The 13,536-nt window shown below is 55.0% G+C and overlaps 2 protein-coding genes across 2 annotated transcripts; both read right to left on the reverse strand.

Annotated features, from left to right (window-relative positions):
- Nucleotides 1–1,275: 1,275 nt before the first annotated feature.
- On the reverse strand, nucleotides 1,276–3,515 carry LOC145517107 (uncharacterized). Its single transcript, XM_081519366.1, has 3 exons — nucleotides 2,893–3,515; nucleotides 2,181–2,493; nucleotides 1,276–1,928 (listed from the first exon to the last, which is right to left on the reverse strand). The coding sequence occupies exons 1-3, from the start codon at nucleotides 3,127–3,129 to the stop codon at nucleotides 1,300–1,302; spliced, it is 1,179 nt and encodes a 392-aa protein (XP_081375492.1). The 5' UTR covers nucleotides 3,130–3,515; the 3' UTR covers nucleotides 1,276–1,299.
- Nucleotides 3,516–8,920: 5,405 nt separating this feature from the next.
- LOC145517237 (uncharacterized) lies at nucleotides 8,921–10,727 on the reverse strand. Its single transcript, XM_081519509.1, has 3 exons — nucleotides 10,535–10,727; nucleotides 9,823–10,135; nucleotides 8,921–9,570 (listed from the first exon to the last, which is right to left on the reverse strand). The coding sequence occupies exons 1-3, from the start codon at nucleotides 10,667–10,669 to the stop codon at nucleotides 8,942–8,944; spliced, it is 1,077 nt and encodes a 358-aa protein (XP_081375635.1). The 5' UTR covers nucleotides 10,670–10,727; the 3' UTR covers nucleotides 8,921–8,941.
- Nucleotides 10,728–13,536: the final 2,809 nt, after the last annotated feature.

The raw sequence follows: 13,536 nt of genomic DNA on the forward strand, positions 1-13,536 counted from the left end.
CTCAGTTTGCAGCACGTTGTAGCCATCCCTGTCCTCTCAATACCTCCCTTGAAACTCAGCTTGTGAGCTCCTTTGGAGCAGCGTGGCCCACCTGCAACACTGCAACGGAAGAGACACAGCTGACAGTGAAACAGCAGCTTAGATCTGACGGCCGGAAAGCTCTGTCAAAAGGGACCTCCCTCTTCACACCGTAGAGGCTCTAGGAGCCGCCAGGGTTTCGGAACCAGTGCTGGGGCCAAAAGGACTCCACAGCTGTTTTCCTTCCTGGGGAGGGTTCTGGCTCGAGTGGGAATGGCTCAAGTCTCCTAAGGTTCTGAAAGCCCACTGTGTGCAGATTCACGGTACACAGAGAGCAGAAGGTGGAGTCCTGTCCTGGAGGTGGTCACAGCTCACGGATGAGCCAGGCAGGCAGGCAGGCAGGGCATGAGAACACCTGAGCTGCCTTCATGAGTGAATGGTGTGGGGGCAGAGGAAGAGAAGCCGGTCTGCTCCCTCGTGTGGTGCCCAGGGCAGGTTGTCCCCAGAGGAATCCCTTACGACAGTGAGGACTATCACGGCTGTTTCCCAAGGGGTTCTGTCAGTGCGTGTCTTCCCCGGAGCGGTCAGGCCGTCTCTAAAATACACTGGCCATGGGCATTGCCTCTCCTTGGAACTTCCCATCTGTTTCTCTTTTTTATGGAACAGTGAATTTCTAGAGGGGTTCTGGGCCACAAGGATGTTGGGTCATTTTCTAGCCTTCTGTCATGAAGAACGCTTTCCTGGGCGTTGGGGTGGTTTGTTGTTCCAGCTCCCTTTCTTGGCTTCTTTTGGGAGCTGGTGCAACAAGAGGAGCTCAGCCTCTGCCTTCTGGCTGAGATGGCACCCTTCAAACAGCAATGCCTGCCTGGAGATAATGATGGCATTTGCCAAAAGGGCTTCGTTTGGCACATGGTATCTTGAAAGGACGTACAACGTCCTTTCGGCTATCAAAGGCTAGTTCAAAGGACATAAACATGAGAACTCTCCAGTGGAGTCTTACAGTAGGTGGAGCGTCCGAAAAAAACTCCTTCAGTCATTTCACTGAGAGTCATTGATTGGGGACACCAAGAATATAGGAAGGAATGCAGAAGGAAAAGATGAAATTGTGTTCAGGATCGGGCGGAGGGATGAACAGGGCGTGCTTGCCTTGAATCCAGGCTTTGTTGGGGGGTGGGGCATAAAGATGGAACGGGTCTGAAACTACAAAGTGGTGATGGTAACACAGTATCACCAGAGTTACACAACAGTGTTCCCAAATTGCAACAATGATGAAAAAGTTTACTAATCCCAACTTAACCAACAAAAATACAGGAAACCACGCAAAAAAGAAAACATCACCAGAAAGGTGGAAACAAACCAAATGCAAAGCAGTTCGGGGGAAAGGAACTCCATGTCCCCTGGGGGCAGACCGAGTTGACGGCGTCCACGGTGAGCAGACAGGGATGGAGGCTGCAGAGCCGACCGCTCCCCTGGACGTGGTGTTTCCGGCAAGGGCTCTGGGTCTCTGTCCAGAGCGGGGGCTCGTTCTCCCTGCAGGGGTGGGTGAGTCATCGTGGGCGTCTGGGTGTTGCGCGGGAGCCAGGGCAGGCTCTCCCTGCCGAGGCGGTGACTCCTCCTCTGCCTCGGGTTCTCCTGCCAAAGGCCGAGCAGGTAGAGGTGCACGTGGAGGTGGAGGTTCTGGCTGAGGGGGTGGGACATCAGTGCCTGGGGCTGGGGGTCCTGCAGGCACGGAGATCCGATCTGCCCGGTGTGCTGGCCAGTACCCAGCTGGCCTGGTGTCTCTGCGAGGGCAAGTCTCGGTTCTCCATCTGCCCTCGGTGGATCCCTGGGTCCTGCACCTGGAGCCACCACCTCTGTAGGGACAGGTCTGGGAAGTGGAGCCTGGTTCCAGTTGGAGGCCAGTGCTAGAGCTGTGGGAGAAGCATCGTTTGCCCGCAGGCCAGCCTTGGCATGTGCGTATCCCGGGACAGAAAGCTTCCAAGAGATTCCCAAAGAATACCCAGGGTCGGATGTCTTTTGGGACTGAAGTGTGCAAGATGGGGGGCGGGGGGTGTGAGGCCAGCGCTTGCTGCAGGCCCAGCAGCAGCTTTCGGGGACTCGTCCCTGTGTAGCTCAGCACCCCCTCCGCACACACTCCCGTACACCAGCCCCAGCGTCCTCACCTCTGTGCTCTGGCGTGCTGGGCTCCAGGTCCTCCTGCTGCCTCAGAGGCCGGGGTTCTCGGGACTCTGGGTCGGAGCCGGGTGTGCTGAGCTCCGTGGCAGCCTCAGACTGGGCCGCCGGGTGTATCCTGGGCGGTGTCTCGGCAGCAGGCCTTCCCCGCCTCCGCTTCGCCCCCGGTGGGGCTGATGCCTCCGTGGGCACGCTCACCTGGAGCCTGCACTGGGCCTCACGGGCGGGGGGGTGGTGCTCCGACCCCTCCCTCCGGGAGCTGGATGGGGTGTCCCCGTCCTCGGCCTCATCACGTGGGAAGCTCTGCAACGACAGTGACCGTCAGCCAGCCATGCTGGGAGTTTTCCGAGCTGGGCCTGGCCAGTGGAGCCGCTGCTTCGGCCTGCTCGAACTTCTCTGCCCAGAAGGGTCAGAGACGTGTGTCTGCTCAGATCCCCACCCGGGAGGAAAGAGACCCACCTGAGGGTGTGAGGTCAGCCTGGGCGGCCGGCCCTGCCCGCACTCTCCCCATCCCGCCCAGCATGCTCTCCCCTGGGGTGTGGACACAACTTGTCCGCAGGCTTCTGACCCCACATCCACCTGGGCTTCCTTGAGGGAGACACACCCCGAGAAACCCGCATCCACACACACAGGCAAAGGACCCGGTGTTTCCGGGTGGCATGGGAGAGGTGGCCTGGCCCGGCCTGGGGCTCCCCGTGTTACCTTTCTGTTTCTCCGGGCAAAGGGCCAGAGGCGTCTCGGGGGTGCCCTGAGCCAACGTCGACAGGGTGCCCACGCACACTGCCTGTGAGCTCTCCTGAGGCCCCGGCCTCTGGGCAGGGGCAAACAGCAGAACATCTCGGCAGCAAGTGATCTGGCTGGGGGCTCCTCTCCGCTCTCGAGGCCTGGATACCCGGGTTGCGGGTTCTGTTGGGTTCTGTTGCCGGCAGGTGACATCATTTCCTGGGGTTCGTGCTGAGGTCCCTTCCCCAAAACTTCCGAAGCGAATCCCTGGGTTTCTGACTGCTCGACCACCACCCTTAAGCCATGTGCAGGCACAGTGACACCCACCCAGCCCAGCCGACAGCCCTGGGGAGGCCTGGGTGCAGCCAGGGCCTGAGCTCCGAGGGCCCCGCTGCTCTCAGACCAGGCTCCTTCTTCTCATAAGTGGTGTGGCCCTGGACAAGCATATGCCCCTCAGGGTTTCCCCAGTCTCTCCATCTGCAGAGTGGCGGTCATTCTCCCATCTGCTTCCTAGGTCTGTCGGCCTACGAGCAGCTCCATGCCTTTCCACCTGGGGCCGATATCACGTGGAGCGTGTGCGCTGAGACTTCAGAAAGAAAGATTCCTTCCTGGGCTGACACAGCACAGAATGGGGCAGAACGAGGCCTGGATGTGCCGTGGTACCCAGGAAAAGGCACTCCCCCTCCTGACTGTTTTGAGACCCCGCATCCAAGTTGGAGGACCGAAAGGAAGACTCGAAGGTCTCCCTCTCTTATAGAAAAGAGTGGCCAACTTTCTGGTCCTCTGTTTCCATTGAGATTCTGTTCAAGTGTCCCAGCTCGGCTTCTGCGGGTGGCTGAGCTTCTAATGGCTCCCTGCGTTCTTGTCTTTTCCTCTCCAAACCTTCCGTCCTTTTCCCCCTTCTGGGGTGGATGGGCGCTGTCATTGCTTCTACCTTCGAGACAGATTGATGAAAAGTCTGGACCATCGACTCCTTTCCTCTCTTTGGTTCCGTGTCTCTCTCTGGCTGTGTCCCTCTCTTTTCCTTTCTCAATTCAGTCTGTGTCTTCCTCTTTCTCTCTCGTGTGTGGACGGATGGATGCTAGGAATGCACATGTATATGATTAGATGAGGGTTATGTTTTAGGGATAGGTTAGAGGGAGAGAAAGGCTTTAGGTCGGAGTTGGTCATGGGGGAAGGGTCAAGGGTGGTGGTGGTGTTTCTTGGAATCTGAGTGCTGTGCATTCTTCGTCTCTTTCCATATGAACCCCTTCTCAGATACACCACTTGCAAGGAGTCTCTCGTGTTCCGTTTCCTCTCTTTTGCATTTGTGAATGCTTGCTTAGCTTCTCTGTTGTGAAGAGGTTCCATTGGATGGAAACCCATTGGTGTACTTCGTGTACCTCTTTCCCTTACTTGAAGAGACCCATTTCTACCTCCGCCCAGCAAATGGCAAGGAGACTCTGATGTTAAGGAGCCTTTGACCTACGCTTCTTTCTAGCTATCTCATGACATCAGCCTTTAGGGTGAGGTTTTCCCCGATATTGAGGTGGTCTGAGATCAAAACCAATAGCGTTCTTCAGATGTAGCTGTCTGGTTTTCCCATGGACATGTATTGAAGAGGCTTTCTTGTTCCCATTTGGATATTCTCCCCTTCTGTGTCAGAGATGAGTTGAGCATGGATGCTGGGGTCTGTGTCTGGACCCTCAACTTTATTCCATCGATCTGGATCTGTGTGTGTTGTTGTATTCCCAATAGCATACTGTCCGGCTCCTGCTGCTGCTGCTGCGGCTAAGTCACTTCAGTCGTGTCTGACTCTGCGCGACCCCATGGCCTGCAGCCTACCAGGCTCCTCCGTCCAGGGCATTTTCCAGGCAAGAGTACTGGAGTGGGTCGCCATTGCCTTCTCCGATACTCTCCTGAGGATCCTAGTTTGGTCGTCTGATTTCCTTTCACACAACCTTGGATGTCCGTATCGGGGCTTTTTCGTCGGATTGTATTGACAATTTAGGCTCTTTTCTGTTTCCGTACCCCTTTTGCAATTCTTGGTTGGGTGCGAAAATGCATTGGCATTTTGGGAGGAATAGCATCGAAGCTGTGGATTGCCTTGTGGGGCTGGGATATCATTTTCCAAATAGGAATTCTTTCAAGCCCTGAGCACAGCTTCTCTTTCCAGGGATTGGTGTGGGCTTGATCTTCCTTCTTCCATCTCTCGCCGTTTTGTGAGAACAGGTCCTTCCTTCCCTTCTGGGTTAGATGGACCCGTGGGGATCACTTCAGTGAATGGCATTGTCAGTGGGGGTGATAATTCCCTTCTCATTGGAAGACTTTGCTGTGAGTATTAGAAATGCAAGTGATTTCTCTTCCCCTTCCTCCCTGTCCATCTCTCAGAGCCACCGGGAAACAGAGGCCTCACCCAGGGTCACACAGGCCTGAGGAGGTACAACTAGACTGTTGATTCTTCAGGCCCTCAGTGCTGGACATCATCCGGGATACTCTGTGTGTGTCTTCCTCAGTCTGGTGTCCCTTCAGACCTTTCCCTAGTTTTCACAGGCTTGTTGTGTTGGTGTTCTTTGTCTGTTTGGAGACACATCCTTGATAAGCTTTGTGTTTCCACTCATTCGTCTCGCGATGTGTGACCTGTCTTTTGCTTTTGTACTGAGGTCTTTCCCACAGTAGATATCTTTGATTTTGCAAAGTCCACTGTATTCTCCTGGTTTTTTTTGTGGACTGCCTTTTAGTTTTGTGTGTGAAGACTCAAAGCACGTGTCCGGTTTCGGCTCATTGTTCCTCTAGATTTGTGACAAGTTTTCATGGAATGTTTGTCTAGGGATAACTGGAAGTGAACTCGGTGTAAGGTGTCAAGTCTCCATCTTCATTCATGTCATCCCCTGCAGTTTCCAATACCCTGTTCCTGAGTGGTATTGGAGACCTTGAGGGAAGTTTGCTTGCATTGGAGTTTGCGTTTCCACCTTGATTAACTTCACACTGTTCTGCCCTCAGGGACACTGTCAAGGGGGAGTGAGGAGCAGCCTGCACTTCCAGCAGTGACCACACGGTGGGGCGAGTGCTGCTCTCCCCTCTGGGAGCCCCAGGCCACAGGCATCCCAGTGAGGAGCCAGCTCTGTGCTCAGCTGAAAGGAGTTAGTCTCTCAGGAGCCTCTGAGCCCTTCCGTTTGGATCACCCAGGGTGGGCATTTACTGTGACAGAAAAAATTGCCCTGAATTCCATGGACGGAAGAGCCTGGCTGTGTAGAGATCGTGAGTTGCCGTGAATCAGACACAACTGAGGACACAAAAATTCAATAGATTAAAACACTTTTTGGGTGTGGGGGGGAGTGAAAGGGGGTGATGTGGGTTTTTTTGTCTTATAAAATAGCCAAGGGAAATCTAGTTTAAACCTAAATTCACATATATGGGATAGGTATAGCTCTCCGTCACCCTATTAAAAAAACTACTAAACTTTTTTGAAAGTTTATTTTGTAGCTTCCTTGAGCACTTCATTGTGAAGCTTTTTTTTTTTTTTTTCTGTGACTTTGGCCTCATTAAAAAGTACGGTTTGCCTTTACTGGATAATTTTGTTCATTGGTTTCTTAGGGAATCTTGGTAATATTTGAGTTTCCTGGGGAGTATGGTCACATGACCTGGCCCTGGCCAATCGGTGCCTTCCACCTCCTTGGCCACTGTGATTGGCTCCGGACTGGGGCAGTGCCCAATCGGGGCCCAGGGCCGGGCCTCACGTTAGAAGCCAGGGGAAGAGGAGCTCTCGTCCTGCTGGGGTAGGGGAAGGGGTGGGGCCGGGGGAGGTCAGGCTCCATAAGTGGGAGGGGCGTGAGGTCCGCCTGCGGCAGTTGGTGACCTTCCTGCTCCCCTCAGGGCAGAGCCGCCGGCGTGAGAATGAGGGCGCTGCTGAGCCCAGGGACTGGGATGGCCTGTTGCTGCTGTGGTCCCAGAGCTCCACCCGAGACCTGAGGGAAGCCGTCTGCCCGTGAGTCCTCTCCCGCTTGTCTGTCAGCTTGTTTGAAACATGCTGGGTTTTCTGCCCAGCTGGCTAAGGGGAGTCCCTGGAAACGCAAGGGTGTGGGTTTTGGCAGACTTCAGGGAAGACATGCCAGATGAGCCTGGGAGACTCCAGCTTAATCTGGATTCAGGAGATATCTCCTCGGGCCAGCTAGTAATTGTAGGATAAGCCTAATGAGTCTTCACAGGATGAAGAGAGTAACGTGCCAAGGTAGCAATCGATGTCCTCATTCGAGAGGTTGAAGCTGGTGCTCAGAGAAGCGGGGAACTTGGCCAGAACAAGCAGGTGTGCACCCAGACAGAACCCCCAGATCCGGCCATTGGAGCTCAGGGAGGCCACTGGTGTGGCTTGTCCCTGTGGCAGGGGCCGAGGCATGCAGCCCACCCTGATTCCTGCGGGGGCCTGACTTGGGAAGTGCCATCTGGTAGCTTTGAGACTCACCAAACCAAATTGCACTGGAGAGAGGAAGGACACCTTCCTTCATCCACCCCCCACCCCCGCCGGATTCCCACATACCCTGACCCCTTTCTCTGGATTTCGGAGCCATTTCCAGAGTCCCGCTCATATGACCTCATTCGAAGTGCACTGTGGACGAGCTGCCATCTGCAGCTGCTACCACAGCAGCCAAGGGCTTTAGCTCCCGAGTACCTCCCTTCCTTTGGAACTTGGGGGCCCTCTACTCCCCACTTGCACACCACACACCTTTGCTGAGGATTGTGGGGACCCTCACTCAGTTTGCAGCACGTTGTAGCCATCCCTGTCCTCTCAATACCTCCCTTGAAACTCAGCTTGTGAGCTCCTTTGGAGCAGCGTGGCCCACCTGCAACACTGCAACGGAAGAGACACAGCTGACAGTGAAACAGCAGCTTAGATCTGACGGCCGGAAAGCTCTGTCAAAAGGGACCTCCCTCTTCACACCGTAGAGGCTCTAGGAGCCGCCAGGGTTTCGGAACCAGTGCTGGGGCCAAAAGGACTCCACAGCTGTTTTCCTTCCTGGGGAGGGTTCTGGCTCGAGTGGGAATGGCTCAAGTCTCCTAAGGTTCTGAAAGCCCACTGTGTGCAGATTCACGGTACACAGAGAGCAGAAGGTGGAGTCCTGTCCTGGAGGTGGTCACAGCTCACGGATGAGCCAGGCAGGCAGGCAGGCAGGGCATGAGAACACCTGAGCTGCCTTCATGAGTGAATGGTGTGGGGGCAGAGGAAGAGAAGCCGGTCTGCTCCCTCGTGTGGTGCCCAGGGCAGGTTGTCCCCAGAGGAATCCCTTACGACAGTGAGGACTATCACGGCTGTTTCCCAAGGGGTTCTGTCAGTGCGTGTCTTCCCCGGAGCGGTCAGGCCGTCTCTAAAATACACTGGCCATGGGCATTGCCTCTCCTTGGAACTTCCCATCTGTTTCTCTTTTTTATGGAACAGTGAATTTCTAGAGGGGTTCTGGGCCACAAGGATGTTGGGTCATTTTCTAGCCTTCTGTCATGAAGAACGCTTTCCTGGGCGTTGGGGTGGTTTGTTGTTCCAGCTCCCTTTCTTGGCTTCTTTTGGGAGCTGGTGCAACAAGAGGAGCTCAGCCTCTGCCTTCTGGCTGAGACGGCACCCTTCAAACAGCAATGCCTGCCTGGAGATAATGATGGCATTTGCCAAAAGGGCTTCGTTTGGCACATGGTATCTTGAAAGGACGTACAACGTCCTTTCGGCTATCAAAGGCTAGTTCAAAGGACATAAACATGAGAACTCTCCAGTGGAGTCTTACAGTAGGTGGAGCGTCCGAAAAAAACTCCTTCAGTCATTTCACTGAGAGTCATTGATTGGGGACACCAAGAATATAGGAAGGAATGCAGAAGGAAAAGATGAAATTGTGTTCAGGATCGGGCGGAGGGATGAACAGGGCGTGCTTGCCTTGAATCCAGGCTTTGTTGGGGGGTGGGGCATAAAGATGGAACGGGTCTGAAACTACAAAGTGGTGATGGTAACACAGTATCACCAGAGTTACACAACAGTGTTCCCAAATTGCAACAATGATGAAAAAGTTTACTAATCCCAACTTAACCAACAAAAATACAGGAAACCACGCAAAAAAGAAAACATCACCAGAAAGGTGGAAACAAACCAAATGCAAAGCAGTTCGGGGGAAAGGAACTCCATGTCCCCTGGGGGCAGACCGAGTTGACGGCGTCCACGGTGAGCAGACAGGGATGGAGGCTGCAGAGCCGACCGCTCCCCTGGACGTGGTGTTTCCGGCAAGGGCTCTGGGTCTCTGTCCAGAGCGGGGGCTCGTTCTCCCTGCAGGGGTGGGTGAGTCATCGTGGGCGTCTGGGTGTTGCGCGGGAGCCAGGGCAGGCTCTCCCTGCCGAGGCGGTGACTCCTCCTCTGCCTCGGGTTCTCCTGCCAAAGGCCGAGCAGGTAGAGGTGCACGTGGAGGTGGAGGTTCTGGCTGAGGGGGTGGGACATCAGTGCCTGGGGCTGGGGGTCCTGCAGGCACGGAGATCCGATCTGCCCGGTGTGCTGGCCAGTACCCAGCTGGCCTGGTGTCTCTGCGAGGGCAAGTCTCGGTTCTCCATCTGCCCTCGGTGGATCCCTGGGTCCTGCACCTGGAGCCACCACCTCTGTAGGGACAGGTCTGGGAAGTGGAGCCTGGTTCCAGTTGGAGGCCAGTGCTAGAGCTGTGGGAGAAGCATCGTTTGCCCGCAGGCCAGCCTTGGCATGTGCGTATCCCGGGACAGAAAGCTTCCAAGAGATTCCCAAAGAATACCCAGGGTCGGATGTCTTTTGGGACTGAAGTGTGCAAGATGGGGGGCGGGGGGTGTGAGGCCAGCGCTTGCTGCAGGCCCAGCAGCAGCTTTCGGGGACTCGTCCCTGTGTAGCTCAGCACCCCCTCCGCACACACTCCCGTACACCAGCCCCAGCGTCCTCACCTCTGTGCTCTGGCGTGCTGGGCTCCAGGTCCTCCTGCTGCCTCAGAGGCCGGGGTTCTCGGGACTCTGGGTCGGAGCCGGGTGTGCTGAGCTCCGTGGCAGCCTCAGACTGGGCCGCCGGGTGTATCCTGGGCGGTGTCTCGGCAGCAGGCCTTCCCCGCCTCCGCTTCGCCCCCGGTGGGGCTGATGCCTCCGTGGGCACGCTCACCTGGAGCCTGCACTGGGCCTCACGGGCGGGGGGGTGGTGCTCCGACCCCTCCCTCCGGGAGCTGGATGGGGTGTCCCCGTCCTCGGCCTCATCACGTGGGAAGCTCTGCAACGACAGTGACCGTCAGCCAGCCATGCTGGGAGTTTTCCGAGCTGGGCCTGGCCAGTGGAGCCGCTGCTTCGGCCTGCTCGAACTTCTCTGCCCAGAAGGGTCAGAGACGTGTGTCTGCTCAGATCCCCACCCGGGAGGAAAGAGACCCACCTGAGGGTGTGAGGTCAGCCTGGGCGGCCGGCCCTGCCCGCACTCTCCCCATCCCGCCCAGCATGCTCTCCCCTGGGGTGTGGACACAACTTGTCCGCAGGCTTCTGACCCCACATCCACCTGGGCTTCCTTGAGGGAGACACACCCCGAGAAACCCGCATCCACACACACAGGCAAAGGACCCGGTGTTTCCGGGTGGCATGGGAGAGGTGGCCTGGCCCGGCCTGGGGCTCCCCGTGTTACCTTTCTGTTTCTCCGGGCAAAGGGCCAGAGGCGTCTCGGGGGTGCCCTGAGCCAACGTCGACAGGGTGCCCACGCACACTGCCTGTGAGCTCTCCTGAGGCCCCGGCCTCTGGGCAGGGGCAAACAGCAGAACATCTCGGCAGCAAGTGATCTGGCTGGGGGCTCCTCTCCGCTCTCGAGGCCTGGATACCCGGGTTGCGGGTTCTGTTGGGTTCTGTTGCCGGCAGGTGACATCATTTCCTGGGGTTCGTGCTGAGGTCCCTTCCCCAAAACTTCCCAAGCGAATCCCTGGGTTTCTGACTGCTCGACCACCACCCTTAAGCCATGTGCAGGCACAGTGACACCCACCCAGCCCAGCCGACAGCCCTGGGGAGGCCTGGATGCAGCCAGGGCCTGAGCTCTGAGGGCCCCGCTGCTCTCAGACCAGGCTCCTTCTTCTCATAAGTGGTGTGGCCCTGGACAAGCATATGCCCCTCAGGGTTTCCCCAGTCTCTCCATCTGCAGAGTGGCGGTCATTCTCCCATCTGCTTCCTAGGTCTGTCGGCCTACGAGCAGCTCCATGCCTTTCCACCTGGGGCCGATATCACGTGGAGCGTGTGCGCTGAGACTTCAGAAAGAAAGATTCCTTCCTGGGCTGACACAGCACAGAATGGGGCAGAACGAGGCCTGGATGTGCCGTGGTACCCAGGAAAAGGCACTCCCCCTCCTGACTGTTTTGAGACCCCGCATCCAAGTTGGAGGACCGAAAGGAAGACTCGAAGGTCTCCCTCTCTTATAGAAAAGAGTGGCCAACTTTCTGGTCCTCTGTTTCCATTGAGATTCTGTTCAAGTGTCCCAGCTCGGCTTCTGCGGGTGGCTGAGCTTCTAATGGCTCCCTGCGTTCTTGTCTTTTCCTCTCCAAACCTTCCGTCCTTTTCCCCCTTCTGGGGTGGATGGGCGCTGTCATTGCTTCTACCTTCGAGACAGATTGATGAAAAGTCTGGACCATCGACTCCTTTCCTCTCTTTGGTTCCGTGTCTCTCTCTGGCTGTGTCCCTCTCTTTTCCTTTCTCAATTCAGTCTGTGTCTTCCTCTTTCTCTCTCGTGTGTGGACGGATGGATGCTAGGAATGCACATGTATATGATTAGATGAGGGTTATGTTTTAGGGATAGGTTAGAGGGAGAGAAAGGCTTTAGGTCGGAGTTGGTCATGGGGGAAGGGTCAAGGGTGGTGGTGGTGTTTCTTGGAATCTGAGTGCTGTGCATTCTTCGTCTCTTTCCATATGAACCCCTTCTCAGATACACCACTTGCAAGGAGTCTCTCGTGTTCCGTTTCCTCTCTTTTGCATTTGTGAATGCTTGCTTAGCTTCTCTGTTGTGAAGAGGTTCCATTGGATGGAAACCCATTGGTGTACTTCGTGTACCTCTTTCCCTTACTTGAAGAGACCCATTTCTACCTCCGCCCAGCAAATGGCAAGGAGACTCTGATGTTAAGGAGCCTTTGACCTACGCTTCTTTCTAGCTATCTCATGACATCAGCCTTTAGGGTGAGGTTTTCCCCGATATTGAGGTGGTCTGAGATCAAAACCAATAGCGTTCTTCAGATGTAGCTGTCTGGTTTTCCCATGGACATGTATTGAAGAGGCTTTCTTGTTCCCATTTGGATATTCTCCCCTTCTGTGTCAGAGATGAGTTGAGCATGGATGCTGGGGTCTGTGTCTGGACCCTCAACTTTATTCCATCGATCTGGATCTGTGTGTGTTGTTGTATTCCCAATAGCATACTGTCCGGCTCCTGCTGCTGCTGCTGCGGCTAAGTCACTTCAGTCGTGTCTGACTCTGCGCGACCCCATGGCCTGCAGCCTACCAGGCTCCTCCGTCCAGGGCATTTTCCAGGCAAGAGTACTGGAGTGGGTCGCCATTGCCTTCTCCGATACTCTCCTGAGGATCCTAGTTTGGTCGTCTGATTTCCTTTCACACAACCTTGGATGTCCGTATCGGGGCTTTTTCGTCGGATTGTATTGACAATTTAGGCTCTTTTCTGTTTCCGTACCCCTTTTGCAATTCTTGGTTGGGTGCGAAAATGCATTGGCATTTTGGGAGGAATAGCATCGAAGCTGTGGATTGCCTTGTGGGGCTGGGATATCATTTTCCAAATAGGAATTCTTTCAAGCCCTGAGCACAGCTTCTCTTTCCAGGGATTGGTGTGGGCTTGATCTTCCTTCTTCCATCTCTCGCCGTTTTGTGAGAACAGGTCCTTCCTTCCCTTCTGGGTTAGATGGACCCGTGGGGATCACTTCAGTGAATGGCATTGTCAGTGGGGGTGATAATTCCCTTCTCATTGGAAGACTTTGCTGTGAGTATTAGAAATGCAAGTGATTTCTCTTCCCCTTCCTCCCTGTCCATCTCTCAGAGCCACCGGGAAACAGAGGCCTCACCCAGGGTCACACAGGCCTGAGGAGGTACAACTAGACTGTTGATTCTTCAGGCCCTCAGTGCTGGACATCATCCGGGATACTCTGTGTGTGTCTTCCTCAGTCTGGTGTCCCTTCAGACCTTTCCCTAGTTTTCACAGGCTTGTTGTGTTGGTGTTCTTTGTCTGTTTGGAGACACATCCTTGATAAGCTTTGTGTTTCCACTCATTCGTCTCGCGATGTGTGACCTGTCTTTTGCTTTTGTACTGAGGTCTTTCCCACAGTAGATATCTTTGATTTTGCAAAGTCCACTGTATTCTCCTGGTTTTTTTTGTGGACTGCCTTTTAGTTTTGTGTGTGAAGACTCAAAGCACGTGTCCGGTTTCGGCTCATTGTTCCTCTAGATTTGTGACAAGTTTTCATGGAATGTTTGTCTAGGGATAACTGGAAGTGAACTCGGTGTAAGGTGTCAAGTCTCCATCTTCATTCATGTCATCCCCTGCAGTTTCCAATACCCTGTTCCTGAGTGGTATTGGAGACCTTGAGGGAAGTTTGCTTGCATTGGAGTTTGCGTTTCCACCTTGATTAACTTCACACTGTTCTGCCCTCA

Source organism: Giraffa tippelskirchi, chromosome 8 (genome assembly GCF_054371585.1).
Source record: "Giraffa tippelskirchi isolate mGirTip1 chromosome 8, T2T-mGirTip1v1.2.pri, whole genome shotgun sequence".
Classification (NCBI taxonomy): Eukaryota; Metazoa; Chordata; class Mammalia; order Artiodactyla; family Giraffidae; genus Giraffa; species Giraffa tippelskirchi.

Bases quoted from the DNA above. Each gene is read 5' to 3' on its own strand.
- LOC145517107 (XM_081519366.1), bottom strand. From the start codon at position 3,129: ATGATGTCACCTGCCGGCAACAGAACCCAACAGAACCCGCAACCCGGG. The intron at 2,494-2,892 runs GTAACACGGGGA...CTGTCGTTGCAG, and splicing joins TTGCCCGGAGAAACAGAAAG to AGCTTCCCACGTGATGAGGC. The intron at 1,929-2,180 runs GTGAGGACGCTG...CTTCTCCCACAG, and splicing joins CAGCACGCCAGAGCACAGAG to CTCTAGCACTGGCCTCCAAC.
- LOC145517237 (XM_081519509.1), bottom strand. From the start codon at position 10,669: ATGTTCTGCTGTTTGCCCCTGCCCAGAGGCCGGGGCCTCAGGAGAGCT. The intron at 10,136-10,534 runs GTAACACGGGGA...CTGTCGTTGCAG, and splicing joins TTGCCCGGAGAAACAGAAAG to AGCTTCCCACGTGATGAGGC. The intron at 9,571-9,822 runs GTGAGGACGCTG...CTTCTCCCACAG, and splicing joins CAGCACGCCAGAGCACAGAG to CTCTAGCACTGGCCTCCAAC.